Source organism: Nyctereutes procyonoides, unplaced genomic scaffold, assembly GCF_905146905.1.
Source record: "Nyctereutes procyonoides isolate TBG_1078 unplaced genomic scaffold, NYPRO_anot_genome, whole genome shotgun sequence".
Lineage (NCBI taxonomy): Eukaryota > Metazoa > Chordata > Mammalia > Carnivora > Canidae > Nyctereutes > Nyctereutes procyonoides.
Genome location: NW_026575126.1, coordinates 24786164 through 24801971, shown reverse-complemented (window position 1 = coordinate 24801971; position 15808 = coordinate 24786164). Strand labels below are relative to the sequence as shown.

Below are 15808 nucleotides of genomic sequence, written 5' to 3'. Positions count from 1 at the left end.
ATTACTAAAAATTCAAAAAGCAGGCTGCCAAAAGAATAGAGAAAATTATATTCACCATTATTAAATAAAATTACATTATCAATTAAGATCACTATTTGGTAAATATTTCTGAACTGTATACATAAAGAGTAACAAATGATAAGCAAAAATATTAAAAGGCAATTTAATAAATTGTCCAATGCCTAAAGAACACAATTATCTTACAATTTAATCATTTTATTTTCTTATGAACTAACAGAAATACAAAAAAAAAAAAAAAAGCTCTACTTTTGACTTAGCAAAAATTAGGAGATTGTAATTTTTACATGGGAAATTATAAATGGTTCACAATTTGGAATGTATCATATTAAAAAATGGGAGCAAAGAAGGTAGTGCTGAAAAAATAATTATGCAATCAAATCCACATTATGGCTTACCTACAATGAGACTCTCCTAATTTATTATCTATCTAAATATTTTGTCACTATCAACATTCAACATCTATATATTATAAAATACTCATGGACTTGATTAACTTATTCTGTTACTATGCCCTTTAAAGTAAACTGATATATTTTAATCAACAAAGTAGTTACCGGGCTTTATTTCAAAGCCTCACCAAAAATAAGGTCCTACTACAGACACAATAAAATAGGTGATGGTTTATGCAAAGCTGTTTGAAGAACTTACAGTCTATCCCTTATTCTGTATCAGTGGTTCCTAACTGTCTACAGACTAAAGGATATTTCTGAAACTAACTAAAATGAAGGATACTTGATAAGTTGAAAAATACACATGTATACACCACTAGTATGTAACTTTAGATACTTCATGGTATTCTCCAAATCAACACTACCCATTAACATTATGTGTGTGTGTGTGTGTGTGTGTATTCAACAATATCTGTAAAATTCTAAGATTAATTTGATCTCCAAGTGTCTTTAAAATTCGTACACTGATTCTGTAAGTTATGAGTACCAGACTTAAGTGGTACTACTCCTGATTTCTTTAAGTGTTAAAGAGGTTAAGGTTAAGTGTCCCACTCCTGATTTCTTTCATATCAGGTCATGATTTCAGAATTGTGAGATCCAGGCCTGTGTTAAACTCCACACTAGGCAAGGAACCTGCTTAAGATCCTCTCTCCTGTCACTCTTTCAGCCCCTCACCACTACTCACATGCTCACATTCTTTCTCTCAATAATGATGATGATGATGATGATGATGATGTTACTGAGTATCAAGAATGTGTTTGGCACTATTTGAGGCTCTAGGGGTACAGAGTGAACAAAATGATTGGTAAGATCCCCAATACTCTCATACAGACTAGTGGGAAAGGTCAACTAACTAGTATACTACACTGTAGGAAGATACCCCCAAAAAATATCACATTATATACAACTGTATCCTTTTCTCCCAAAGACCATGTAACATCAAAACTCCTTATACTGATACTCTCTCAGTCAGTTAATAGTTTTAGAAGGGGTGGCTATTATTCATATTTTAGTACTAAATAGTCATATTTTAGTGCTAAATATTATGAAAGTTTTCTCTTTATTTTTTTAATAAATTTATTTTTCATTGGTGTTCAATTTGCCAACATATAGAATAACACCCAGTGCTCATCCTGTCAAGTGCCCCCCCTCAGTGCCCGTCACCCAGTCACTCCCACCCCCCGCCCACCTCCCCTTCCACCACCCCTAGTTCGTTTCCCAGAGTTAGGGGTCTCTCATGTTCGGTCTCCCTTTCTGATATTTCCCACTCGTTTTTTCTCCTTTCCCCTTTATTCCCTTTCACTATTTTTTATATTCCCCAAATGAATGAGACCATATAATGTTTGTCCTTCTCCGACTGACTTCTTTCACTCAGCATAATACCCTCCACTTCCATCCATGTCAAAGCAAATGGTGGGTATTTGTCGTTTCTAATGGCTGAGTGAAAGTTTTCTCTTTAGATGAGAATATGAGAACATGAAATTGGGAAACGAGGACTTTTTAAATCATATGACTAAGCATACTTTCATACATTAAAAAAAAACTCCAGCCCTGAAAAAGGACACAAGAAAATGTATAGCCCTTAGCTTATCAAACACATAGGCCATTTATTATCCTATCAGAGAAGTAAAGATTGGGTCTCTCTAGATTAGATCTGTGATTCTTCAGAACACAAAGTACCATAATTTTGGACTTCTTTCTATATAATCTTTTCCCTTCTAGTCCTGAGGTAAACCCAGAAACTTTTGGTTTGTGAATGTAAAACCAGTCATAATTAAAATGGTTTCTAAGAATAAGGCAACAACGTCATAATGCTTTTATTTATGCATACAGGTTGTATAAATTGCAGAAATCTGTAATCACATCATTTCCCATGTATTATTTAGCCTTCCTAAAGTCTTGCTTAAGATGTTCCTCTCAAATTCGAAAAAATAGTATGTTAAAAAAAATGTAAAACCTATGTCTACTTAATACTTCTCTTCCAAACTCAGAAGTAGTTTTCTACCTCAATTCTATAGTGAACATCTTCACCTTTCGTCAGTCTCTCTTTTTCCTTGACTGACCTTTGCTCTTTACTAGTGTTTACCTGCAGTTCTCACATTAAGTCTCACTAAGATGATGGGTAATTTGTTAAATTCATCCATGGTCAAAATACTGTGAGTCCTCGCATCCCTACCAAATGTCTTTGTTCCCACAACACCCTTAACAATTCATTTCTAGTTTTACTTCCCTTATTCATTTTACAGCTCCTTTAAACTGTCTGCTTATGTACTCATTCCCAATAATAGTTGGGAGGTCCACAAGCTAATTGGCCCCAAAGTCCTATCTTTACTTGCTCATATGAACTCCAACACTTAGGTCTCAAAAACTACCTTCTCATTTAACTCATAAATATATTATTTTAGTCACAGTCATTCACCAATACTCTAATTTTATTTCCAACTGTGTATCAACTTGAAGTACAACACTTCAGAACTTTATACTTATTTATATACTGGAAACTAAAAAAAAATTAGTACACTGTCATTCTCTTAAGTCATTCACATTCCAGCATTTATAGAAAGTAATGCTAGCTTCCTTTATCAAATGTGAAACTGAGTAGAAAAGTGGTTTCAACTCCAAGCAGTTTTAAGTTAGATTTCAGGGCAAAGCATAATGTTAAAGAAGCTGCTGGCTGCAGACAACTAAAACATAAAAAGAATCTGAGTTTAAAAATGAATGTTTGTACACCTTACTTTACTATCTGAGAAAATAGAAATTCCAAAGAAGGGTTAACCAGAAATGTAGGTATATACAGAAAGATATTTCTGTTATTCTGACAGTTGTTTAGTCAAGACCAACAGCTACCACAAAAAAAAAAAATAAAAACAAAATAAATAAATCTTAGGCTTATTGTAAAAACTGGATGCTGTAACTACATTTTTAAGCAGCTGTACAGCCTACTTGCCAAAAGTACCTTACAGATGAGCTAGAGAAAATAGAAGCCTAGACTAAACTAGAAGTCTCATGTGCTGGAAAATTCTCAAAGCATTATAACAAAATGAAATGACATTTTATAAAAATGTCTTTACATAAAAGTTAAAATGAAAATCCCAAAGAGTTCTGGTTAACCTATATCAAACAGAAATCCTTGGAATGATTTCAGTTCACGTAAAAATATTACTTTTAGCAATAATAAGTCTATGACAGAGTAACAATTAGCAACACTGGCAGAAACATATATACCTTAGAGGAATATTCCATATCCAAAGCTATTAAGAAATGACTCAAAAATTTTACAGCTGTCAAGGTTCCTCCCCACTGACGAATAGTTAAAAACTCCTTTCAAATAATCCAACCCCAATACTAGTTGGAGCTAGTTGTTTTGAAATGTTTCACTTTTATTTCTGAAGGAACTAATGCATTACAAAATAATCTTAATGCACTGACTTAGTAGATACTTACCTGAGACTAAGGTTCTAACAGTATTAACTTTTCTCACTATTAAAATTATTTTTTTCTTTGACACAAAAAAACAGGTATATATTTTAAAAGAAAGTCTGTCTGGACAGATAAGGGAAAGGCTGTTGAGATAGATGCTTTTAGAAACCGAATTCTATAGTAAAGTGAATTTGAGGAAGCATTTTGGATATAGCTGGAATATATGAAATCTTGTTCTGTATCTGATAACCATAAAAGTTTCCTTGTAATACAGTCTGTAAAAGTACCTTTTTGAGACACCTGGATGACAGTGGCCTATTTTTCCAGGCAAGTATAATCACTGGTTTTTAAAGGTATTTTATGCTATCTGCTCTTATAAGCAACAATATTAATATTGGGGTCTGTGAAAACATACACAGAATATCACCTATGTTAAGGGGGAAAAAAATCTTAAAACTCAGTGAGTATCCACTGTGAATAAAGATAAAATAAGTTAAATGTAAATTTCTTATGTGAAAACAATACTTTAAGGATTTTTATTCCATTACCAAAAGATTCAATTCATTCTTCAGTCATAAAGTACATTATTCTTAAACATACTTTTAACAGATAATTCTTTCCACCGAAAATAAATCTCCTTTTCCTCTATTTTCCCTTTGTTAATGGTACTATCATCCATCAACCCAGTGATTCTAAGCCCAAACTAATACTTCTCCCAAACTAATCTATTTCCAAGTAACTCAGAAGTTCTAATTTCTTGATACAACATTTCCTTCATATTCTAAGAACCTAAAATTCAGAACACCTTAGTATCTCTGGAGCATATTATTGGAATGTGTTTAACTGTCCTATATATAGCTGTGACCCCCACACAATAGAAAATCCTTTCTAATATGTAAATCTGGTAAAGTCCAAGCTCCTCAGCAAATCAAATCCTATATCCAAACCCCAACCTATCAGGGTTCAACTTTAGTCATTCCCTCCTCTCTTACTTCACATTCCAGCAAAATAAAACTGGGGTAGTTCATGGTTCCCAGAGGTGGTAGCCTTTCCCTGTTTCAAACCACTTTTAGACTGTACAACTTTGTTAATTGATATGGGGTATGTCCAATACCCCAGAGAATTACCTTGTACTTGCTGTTAATCCCAACACCCACAGGCCACCATTATTTTGGTTTCTTTACTAAAAATTATCTGTTCTTTAACTTTGTAAAAAACGGAATCAGTGAGTATTGATTTGGGTATGGCTTCTTTTGCTTCATATATCGTCTTAATATTCACTCATGTTTTTGTATAATGGTCATTCTTTTGTCACTAATTACTAATCTACTGTATGATTAGAATTCACTGACCCATTTTTCTACTGACAGACATTTGGATAATTTCAAGTTTGGGATTATCATGAATAAAGTTTTTTATATGCATATTTGCACAAGTCTTTTTCACTAGGTAGAAAACCTTGATGTAGAAGTACTGGGTCATAGGCTGCTTAACTTTATAAGATACTGCCAAGTTGTTTTTCAAATTACTTTATATTTTTACTAGCCATGGTGAATTGTTCCAGTCGCTCTACATCCTCATCAACGCTTACGTTGCCAATCTGTTTAATGCGAGCCTAGATTCTGGTTGGTGTGACATATCTCACAGCAGTTATAACCCGTGTTTTCTTGATGACTAATACATATTTTCATGTGCTTATTATCAGCTATTCATATGTTCTTTCACCTATTTCAAAAAAATTATGCTGTTTGTAATTATAGATGTGAAAGAATTTTTTCAAAGAATTCTGTGTATAATCTGCATAGAAGTCCTTTGTCAGATATATGTATTAATATGTGAGTATTAGCATCTTTTCCCAATTTGTGATTTGGCTTTCATTGTCTTAACGTCTTTTGATGAGAATTTTTAAAATTTAGGTGAAATGTCTAGTTTATAAACTATTCCTTTATGGGTAGTTTGTGTCTTCTCTAAAAAAATCATTTACCTCAAGTTTGTGAATATATAATGTAATTTTTAAAAAAGTGTTATATATTTTTTAGGTTCAGGTATATATCCATCTAATATTTCTGTACAATATTAAGTAGTTTGAGTTCCTTTTTCTCATATCTGTTTTCAACTGTTTTCTGGCACCATTTCTCCAACTGAATGACCAAGACACCTTTGTAAGTAATCAGCTGACCTTAACTGTAGTTTATTTCTGTACACTATTCTATAAAAACTAATCTTGCTAATGTTAAACTGTTTGATTACTACAAGTTTACAGTGAATCTTGAAATCAGTTGTGATTTTTTTTTCTTTTGGAAAATCATTTTAGCTTATATCTAGGTCCTTTTTAATTTCCACATCTAATTCTAAATTTTAGAACCAACTTGTCAATTTCAATTTAAAAGCCTGTTGAGTTTCACTGACACAGATTTAATTCCATCTAATTTAGGGGAAAATGACATTTTAACATACTGAGCCTTTTAATTCATGAACATGGTTTCTTTCTCATTTAGGTCTCTAATATTTCTTTGTGCCCTGTATAGTTACTGGTGTACATGTCTCCCACATTATTTGTTACACTTACCCTCTGATATTGTCTCGCATATTTTTGTAAATGGATTTTTTAAATTTTATTTTTCAATAATTTGCTAATAATATCAGGAAGCAATTTTTATATATTGAATTTGTATCATGTAACCATTCAATGATTAGTTTTACAAAACATTTTATAGATTTCTGTAGGTTTATTTTAAAAATCATGTTGACGTAACATGGGTGGAACTAGAGTATACTATGCTAAGTGAAGTAAGTCAGAGAAAGACAAATATCCTATGATGTCATTCATATGTGGAATTTAAGAAACAAAGTAGATGAACACAGGGAAAGGGAAGGAAAAAAATAAGATAAAAACAGAGAGGAAGGCAAATCATAGAAGACTATATAAGAGAACAAACTGAGGGTTGTGGGACGGTTAAGAGCGTAGAGGGATGAGCCAAATGGGTGATGGGTATTAAAGAGGACACTTACTAAGATGGTGTTAAATGTAAGTAATGAATCAATCACTAAATTCTCCTGAAACTAATACTACGCCGTAAGTTAACTAACTTACATTAGTTGAATTTAAATTTTAAAAAATTACATAGCAAATAAAGCACTGAAAAGCAGGTTTGTACAGATATTTAAGTATAGCAACCAAATACCATATGAAATATTGTGAACTGCCAGAAACATCTATTTTTGTAATTCTATAAAATAATTCAATTTCCAAAAAAATGAAAATCAGGTTGTGAATAAGATAGTTTTATTTCTTCCATTTTACGTTTTGTATTTTATTCTACTTGCCCTAATACAAGAAGCTGGAAAAATTGTGAAAACAGATATCCTTACTTCATTCCTGTTTTTCAAGAGAAAATATTCAATATTTTACCATGAAAGAATGGAATTGTTTTAGACTCTTTAATAAGGTGCACCTTATTCACGTTGTGAAAGTTCCTTTATTCTTGCTAGTTTCTGGAAGATTTTTATCATGTATGAATGTTGTATTTTATCAAATGCTTTTTCTCCTTCTATGAAAATGATTTTTTTCTCCATTCTATTATTATAAATTAGACTGATATATTTTCACTTTCATTCAGTCAGAAAGTTACCCTTTTATCTTCTTTATGTGTTGTTCAGAATTATGCAGTTCAATTTCTAAATATACCTTATAATCCTCGGGTAAGCTTCAATTAATAAACATGAATTATCATTCATATGTTGTTGGATGATCTAACATTTTGTTAAGAATATCTGCATTTGGGGATCCCTGGGTGGCGCAGCGGTTTGGCGCCTGCCTTTGGCCCAGGGCGCAATCCTGGAGACCCGGGATCGAATCCCACATCGGGCTCCCGGTGCATGGAGCCTGCTTCTCCCTCTGCCTATGTCTCTGCCTCTCTCTCTCTCTCTGTGACTATCATAAATAAAATAAATAAATAAATAAAATAAAATAAAATAAAAGAATATCTGCATTTATGTTAATAAAAAATATTAGTTTGAAATCTTGATTTCTTACATCTTCTTTGTTAGGTTTTGGTATCAATTATAGCAGGATCATAATGTGAATCTGGAGTATTCCTTGCTTCTCTAATTTCTAAAAAAGTATATTGAATATGGCTATTATTTCATACTCTGAAGCTTCATACCTGAGTAAAATCACCTATGAGTGAAATCACCTATACCTGGAGTGATCTTTGTGGAAAAAATTATAAATCCGATTTTTATAATGGACACAGACATAATCTGTATTTTATGGAGTAATAGTTTAGGTCAGTTTTGGTAAATTAGGTTTATGAAGGATTTTGTCTATTTCACCTAAGTTGGTGAAACTATTGGCATTACTGCTTGCTGTTTATAACATTGTCTCATTTTCCCCATTAACATTCTGTAGGATCTAGTGGTACCTCTGCTTCCTGATACTGGCATTATAGTTTTCCGATCTGTAGTGGTTCCTCTACTTTCATTCCTGATATTGGCATTGTAGTTTTCTTTTCTTGATAGGAGTAAACCTTCTTTCTAATATAAGCATTTTCTAATACACGGATATAGGAAGACACATTTTCCCCTAATGTATTTTCTTGCATTACAGCCATCAAATTTTGATATATTTTCACTTTTATTCAATCAGAAAAATATTCCCTTATATCTTCCTTAATTTACATATTGTTCAGAATTATGCAGTTCAATTTCTAAATATTTGGTGATTTCCTAGATTTCTTACTGTTTTTGATTTCTACTTAAATGCCACTATAATCAGATATATGGGCTTTCAGCCATTTGAAATCTATGGAGTTATTTTATGTCCTAATATAAAGTCAGTCTACCGTGATGCTATGTACACTTGAAAAGTTATTCTGCAGTCAAGGTATAGTTTCCTGAATATGAGTTAAAGCCCAGCTGAAGAATACCATTGTTCAAATCCTCTGTGTATTTAAAGATCTAACTGTCCTATCAATTACTGTTAAATCAATTACTGTTAAAATATCCAATAACGATTATAGATTTGTTTCTCTCTTTAGTTTTACATATTTAATCAACTCTGAGGCTCTGTTATTACTGTTATACAAATGTTTTCCAATAGATTAACCCTTTAACACTATGAAATGTTTTAATATTAGTAACAATCCTTGTCTTGAATTCTGTCTGAAGCTACAATAATCAGATTAACTTTTTTGTGCTTGTCGTCTGCATAGATCATTACTTTCTGTCCTTTTTGTTTTCAGTCTATATCCTTCTCCCTCAGTTGGACTCTAGCAAGAGGTACTGCAGTTAGGCCTTGCTTTTTAATCCAGTCTGACAACCTTTGCCTCTTAATTCTTAGATTAGTAATATCCAAAAGAAATGTTCTGCAAGTCACATAATTTTAATATTCTATTAACTATATCAAAAAGTAAAAAGGATTAAAATTTTAATAATATATTTCAGTTTGCTGTATCTAAAATATTACTGCATCAACAATCAGTATTTTAAAAAATGAAGTATCTTGCATTCTTACTATTTTTGATACTGTCTTTGAAACACACATGTACCACACATACATACACCCCAGTTAGGAAGAGCACATTTCAAATGCTCATGACCTCACATAGCTAGTGATTAGTACAAAGGACTTTTCTTTACCAATTTACATTTACATACTAGTTTACTGTTTTGATGTTAGTTTAATATCTACTTTTCGGGATGCCTGGGTGGCTCAGCAGTTGAGCGTCTGCCTTTGGCCCAGGACATGTTCCTGGAGTCCCGGAATCGAGTCCCGCATTGGGAGCCTGCTTCTCCCTCTGCCTATGTCTCTCTGCCTCTCTCTCTCTCTCTCTCTCTGTGTCTCTCATGAATAAATAAAATATTTTTTAAAAGATTCTACTTTTTTAACTGCCCAGTGTTTTAATAGGGCACTCCAAGGCAGACAGCCAAAATGATCATGGGATTCACTTCGTGTATTTCCCTTTTCTCAGGGATCATTATCTAGTACTGCCTATTCATCAATTCCAGGCAACAGCTATCCAATATATTTGATACAGTTTCATATTTTTTTTATATTGGAGGACATATCAGGGGAAGGAAAGGCTGCTATAAGTTATTCTGTCATAGCCCTATGTATTCATTTTTAAAATGTTTCAACTATTCATACTATATATATTGTTTTTAAAAATGAAACTAGCAAAGCAGCGTTACAGACATCTGATCACTTTAATTATTTGTACACCATACTTTGGCTATCAAAATCATGATCTAGTGATTTTGCTTTGTAATCATAAAAAATCAATAATAATTATCTGCAGGCAAATTCAATTTCACATCACTATGACTATATTTGGTAAATACTTCATTATAGTTTTTATTTAACTGAACTGCCAGGCATGTTTACGTGTGCACCAAGGTGTATATATACATAAGCAATAGCTATCTGAAGCAAATCAAAGTGGTTCTATTCTTTTACAATCCTTTTACTACCTCAAGCAAGTCAGTCAGGAAAGGGTTTAGAAAAAAGCAAAAGGGTTTTAGGTAAAAAATGTAAAATGCAAGACTATAAGCCAAACTAATTCAGTTGTCCTCCTCCTCCTCCTCCTCCTCCTCATCATCATCAGATTCAAAATTGTGCCCATAAAACTAGGGCCTAAAAATTTGTTTTGTATTTGTTTAGATGGACATTACAAACAACCGACAATTTATTGTCTTATTTCAGACATACACAATTTAAGATAAATACCCTAAGTATGAAGATAATATGGAGATAACATTATGGAACTCAATTCAAAGAAATAAAATATTGTTACAGCAAAGAAAAAAGGTTGAAAGTACACAAAAAGACAACTGTGCAGCTGAATCTTTTGATTTTTATTTAATTGGACTTTAGGGTTTGTGGGATATAGAATACAAAAACATAGTAATTCCCTTTATATGCAATTTTGCTTTCCATAGTTTCAGTTACCAGTTGTCAACCATAGTCCAGAAGCAGATGATCCTCCTTCGAAAATACTGTAGCTTAACACTGTATCACAATGTCTACATCATTCACCTCATTTCATCTTATCACAGACATTTTATCATCCCACATCACAAGATGACAAAGGGTGAGTATGCTTTAATTAAAGTATATTGTTATTACCGTTCATTTTTAGTTGTTGGTTAATCTCTTCATAAGCCTAATATACAAACCAAGCTTTATCACAGGTATGTATATACAGGAAAAAGTGTAGTAGATTTAGGTTTTTGTACCACCTGCAGTTTCAGGCATCCACTCTGAGTCTTGGATATGTTCCAAGACTCGGAGGTAGTACTATGTTAAAATATATACTAAGACATAAACACAAAAACTAAAAACAAAAGTACAAAAGGGACAAGAATGAGGGGACTTAGAATATGAAAGAAAGAGTTATATTTTTGTGATTAAAAAAATGGCAATCAGACTCAGGTAGTTGCCCACAGAAGTCACCAAGTTCAGGTTTTTTACTTGACCCATATATACTCTAGTAAAATTTCTGTAGTGTTTAAACAGAATCACTTAAAACACTTAACATAAATTATAAAAGGCTTAATTTCTATAAAAGACTAAATTTTAGTTTTGACATTTGGCCCCATAAAATGGCAAATAATTAAGCATTCTTAACAGAGAAACACTTACCTGTAACCACCATGCTGCTCATATTAGAGTTTGGACTACTGAGAACACTGCCTGAGAGTAGTTCGTCAGATCCTCTCTGTAAAAAAAACAAAACATATTACCATCAGACATTTTTAATTTTAAAAATATAAATAGGCCACTTATCTGTTTTTCAAATATTCACTGAAAAACAAATGTCAGGTGTTACAGTATTAGGAATGGTTTAAAATTCTTAACCCTAAAAAAGAAAATTAACTCCATTTTGTCAATCTCTCCCCTTTTCCACAAAGCCAACAGTTTTTCCTTCCTTCCTTGAAATAGCTTAGGTAAGCCTAACCATTGGTTCACCAGCAACAATAAAAGATTTTTTTTTTAATATTTTAAGAGCAGTTTTAGGTTTATAATAAAAATGAGAAGGTGGCAACAGAGATTTCTATGTACTCCCCGCCCTCACTCATACATTGCATCCCTCATTATCAAAACCTCCTGGCACAGTCGTACAGTTATTAGACCAAGGATCAACTTGCATTGACACATCATAGTCACTGAAAATCCAGTTTACCTGAGGGTTCACTCTTGATGCTGTACATTCAATGGGTTTGAACAAATGTATAATGACATATTTCTAGCATTAGAATGTTGTATACAATATTTTCACTGTCCTGAAAAACTCTCTATTCTCTGCTTTATTCATCCTTCTCCCAACCTGATCTTTGTACTGTCTCTATAGTTTTGCCTTTTCCAGGATGGCATATAGTTCCATACATACAGTATGTAGCCTTCAAAGAATGGCTCCTTTCCCTTAGTAACATGGACTTAAGGTGCCTCAATCTTTCCATGGTTTGAAAGCCCATTTCAAAAGTAAAAACTTTTGAAAAATATCCCACTGTCGAGACATACCACAGTTTAGTTATTCATTCAATCTACTGAAAGATTTTTGCTTGCTCCCCATGTTTTGACAACTATGAATATGGCTGCCGTAATTATGCCCAGGATTTTGTGGGTATATTAAATTTTCAACTTCTTTAGGTAAATACCAAGGTGCACAATTATTGGTAAAAGTATATCTAGTTCTATAAAACTGCCAAACTATTTTCCAAAGGGACTATACCATTCTGCATTCCCATCAACAACATATGACTATGCCTGTTGCTTCACATCCTTGTCAGCATTTATGGTTTTCAGCGTTCTACATTTTGGCTATTCTGATACATGTGTGGTAGTATCTTGTTTTAATTTGCGTTTCCTTGATGACATATGATGTGGTACATCTTTCCACGTGCTTATTTGTCATCTGTACATCTTTTTGGTGAAGTGTCTACTAAAGTCTTAGACCCATTTTTTTTAATTTTTTTTTATTTATTTATGATAGTCACAGAGAGAGAGAGAGAGAGAGAGAGAGAGAGAGAGGCAGAGACAATGGCAGAGGGAGAAGCAGGCTCCATGCACCGGGAGCCCGACATGGGATTCAATCCCGGGTCTCCAGGATCGTGCCCTGGGCCAAAGGCAGGCGCCAAACCGCTGCGCCACCCAGGGATCCCCTTAGACCCATTTTTTAATTGGGTTTTCTCACTGTTGAGTTCTAAGAGTTGTTGATCTGTTTTGTCCTTTATCAGACACATCTTCTGCAAATATTTTCTCCAGTCTGTGGCTCATCTTCTATTTCTCTTGATAATGTCTTTATAAGAGCAAGAGTCCTTTAATTTTAATTAAGTCCAGCACATCAATTGTTTTTTCATGGATTGAGTCTTTGGTTATAACTAAAAAGGTATAATATATCTATAACTAAAAAGGTCATCTAGGTTTTCTCCTATATTATCTTCTAAGAGTTCTACAGTTTCACATTTTACATTTAGGTCTCTAATACATCTTGAGTTAATTTTTTGTTAAGATGTTAACAGTGTCTTGATTCATCCTTTTGCAAGTAAGTGGATGTCCAACTGTTCCAGCAGCATTTGTTAATGAGAATGTACCTGATACGCGGTATTGTATTTGCTCCTTTGTCACAGGTAAGTTGATATTTACAGGGGGCTCTATACTAGGCCCTCTATTCTGTTCCACTGTCCTATTTGTTCTTCACCAAAACTACACTATCTTGATTACTGTAGCTTTTTCTTTAATACTGTCTTGGCTAAAAAAAAAAAAAAAAAAAAAAAAAATACTGTCTTGGCTACTCTGGGTCTTCTGCCCCTCCTCAGAAACTTTAGAATCTGTTTGTTGATAACCATAAAACAACTTGCTCTAATTTTGACTGGGATTGCATTAAATCTATAGATCAAGTTAGAAAGAACTGACATCTTGACAATATTGAGTCTTCCTATCCACAAACATGGAATATCTCTCCATTTGTTTTGGGTTGGTTGTTTTGGTTTCATTCATCAGAATTTTGTAGTTTTCCTCCTCCTCTTAATCAGTTCCTTTCCTATGTTGAAAGGAACTGATAAGAGGCAACATCCTTGCCTTGTACTTAATCTTAGAAAGTGCTGATTTTCTCACCATTAAGTATGTTTTAGTTTCTTTGTAGCATTCTTCACCAGGTTGAGGAGGTTCTCCTAAAACTGGAAACTATTTCTAGTTTTTATCACAAACTGATGTTGGATTCCGCCAAATGCTTTTTCTTCACCTACTGCTATTATTAGCATGTGACTTCTTTTTTTAGTCTGTTGATGTGACTACAATTAGATTAACAACCTAATTTTCATTGTGTTTTATGACAAGTATGCAATACGGCATTAAGAAAAGGGGCTCCATAGTTTAGCTTCCACCTGCCAGCCAAGTACCTAGTAAATTTCTTAACTATTCTAAGCTTTAGAATATTCCTCATTCATATCTGGAGAGAACATTTACATCAAAATCCTTGGGATTAAGTGTTATAATAAACCAACAGTGATTATCAGAAAGCATGCCAGGCTCACATCAGCAGTGTTCACTATGATATCCCCAAGTGTCAATGAAGCACAGGGTTCACAAACAATTGTTGACAAAATAGGTGAATGAATGTTTTATTAACAATTGTCATCGTTCTCAAAAAAACAGACTCCCACACTTGAAAGTATACTTGACTTCCTTTGAAATACATCTTACCAGTTTAATTTTAGATGTTTGTGTGAGTCAAAAATCCTCCTTCTCCAGTGGATTCATAAGTAATTCTGGAGATGAGGAGTGAGATATCTTAGATCTACTGAAGTATAAAAGAAGCCTGTTATTCTGACATGAAGTGTGCAGGACACTCTCCTTCCTACAATTTATGTTCATGAATGGCAAAGTCTTGTCTATTTTTTAAAAAATGCTTTATTTGTGGCCTTATCGTCCTCAAATGATTTCACACATGCTGCTAGAAGAGTACATTTAACAGCCTTCATAACTAAGTCAGCAGAATATCAAGTTATTTGCAATTCTAGATAGAAGCACTAACTCATACAACCAATAAAAATACAGAATATGGGTTGCAATGATACACTAAAGAGAATGAGTAAAAAACAAAAGCTGAGTTTTAAACAAAACAACAGAACAGACAAACCTCAGGTTGAGAATAATCAAAGGAAAAAAAACCAAGATAGTACAATTATCTATTATCAGACCACGCAGACAACAAAACAAAAGCTTAAAAAATAATGAAGCAACAAGATGAAAGAAAGTTGGCCCAGTGAATAACCTGATGGAGCAGACTGATACCATTTTCTTAAACCAACAGGACTTTGGCTTATGAAAAATAAACTTGTCTATTTATACCACAATGTTCTGCATTTAATACAGTAACTTAGCCTTCACCCTAACACACATTTACCTATAATGGGAAGAAATGCACTGCAAATTTAACTAGCTATCTCTACATAGAGAGAAAAAAAAAAGGAAATTGGATCCCTATCTACTTCAATAAACAAAAAATAATTTTCTGATGGATTAGAGACAAATATAAAATGCGTTAACTTTAAAAATTTTTGTAATGTATGAAATAATCTTCATAATTTGAGTATGCAAGGACTTCTTAAGTTTAGAACACAAGAAAATGAATCATGAAAAATACTGATAAATTCTCCTACAGAGTGGACACAAAATCTCTATTAAAAAAACTATCCCAACAATAGATGAAAACTTAAAAACCATTATTAGAGATTGCTTTAAAGATTTCCAACAATCAACAGCTAAGACTGCCATAAGAACAAGGGAAAGATCCAAACAGGTAGAAAAAGAACACAAATAATTTTAATTATGATGGCACAGGGAATTTGTGGCCATATTAAACTCAATACATTAAAATTAGCAGGTTCTGTTCATCAAAACACGCCATTAAGAA

The 15808-nt window shown here is 33.0% G+C and overlaps 1 protein-coding gene across 4 annotated transcripts in view; it reads right to left on the bottom strand.

Moving 5' to 3' along the window:
• Positions 1-15808, bottom strand: part of PTBP2 (polypyrimidine tract binding protein 2) — a 76170-nt gene that overhangs the window by 38532 nt on the left and 21830 nt on the right. For all 4 annotated transcript variants that reach the window (XM_055339603.1, XM_055339604.1, XM_055339605.1 and 1 more), the window contains exon 3: positions 11533-11608. In XM_055339603.1, the coding sequence (XP_055195578.1) occupies positions 11533-11608 (76 nt within the window). The remainder of the gene's footprint in view (positions 1-11532; positions 11609-15808) is intronic.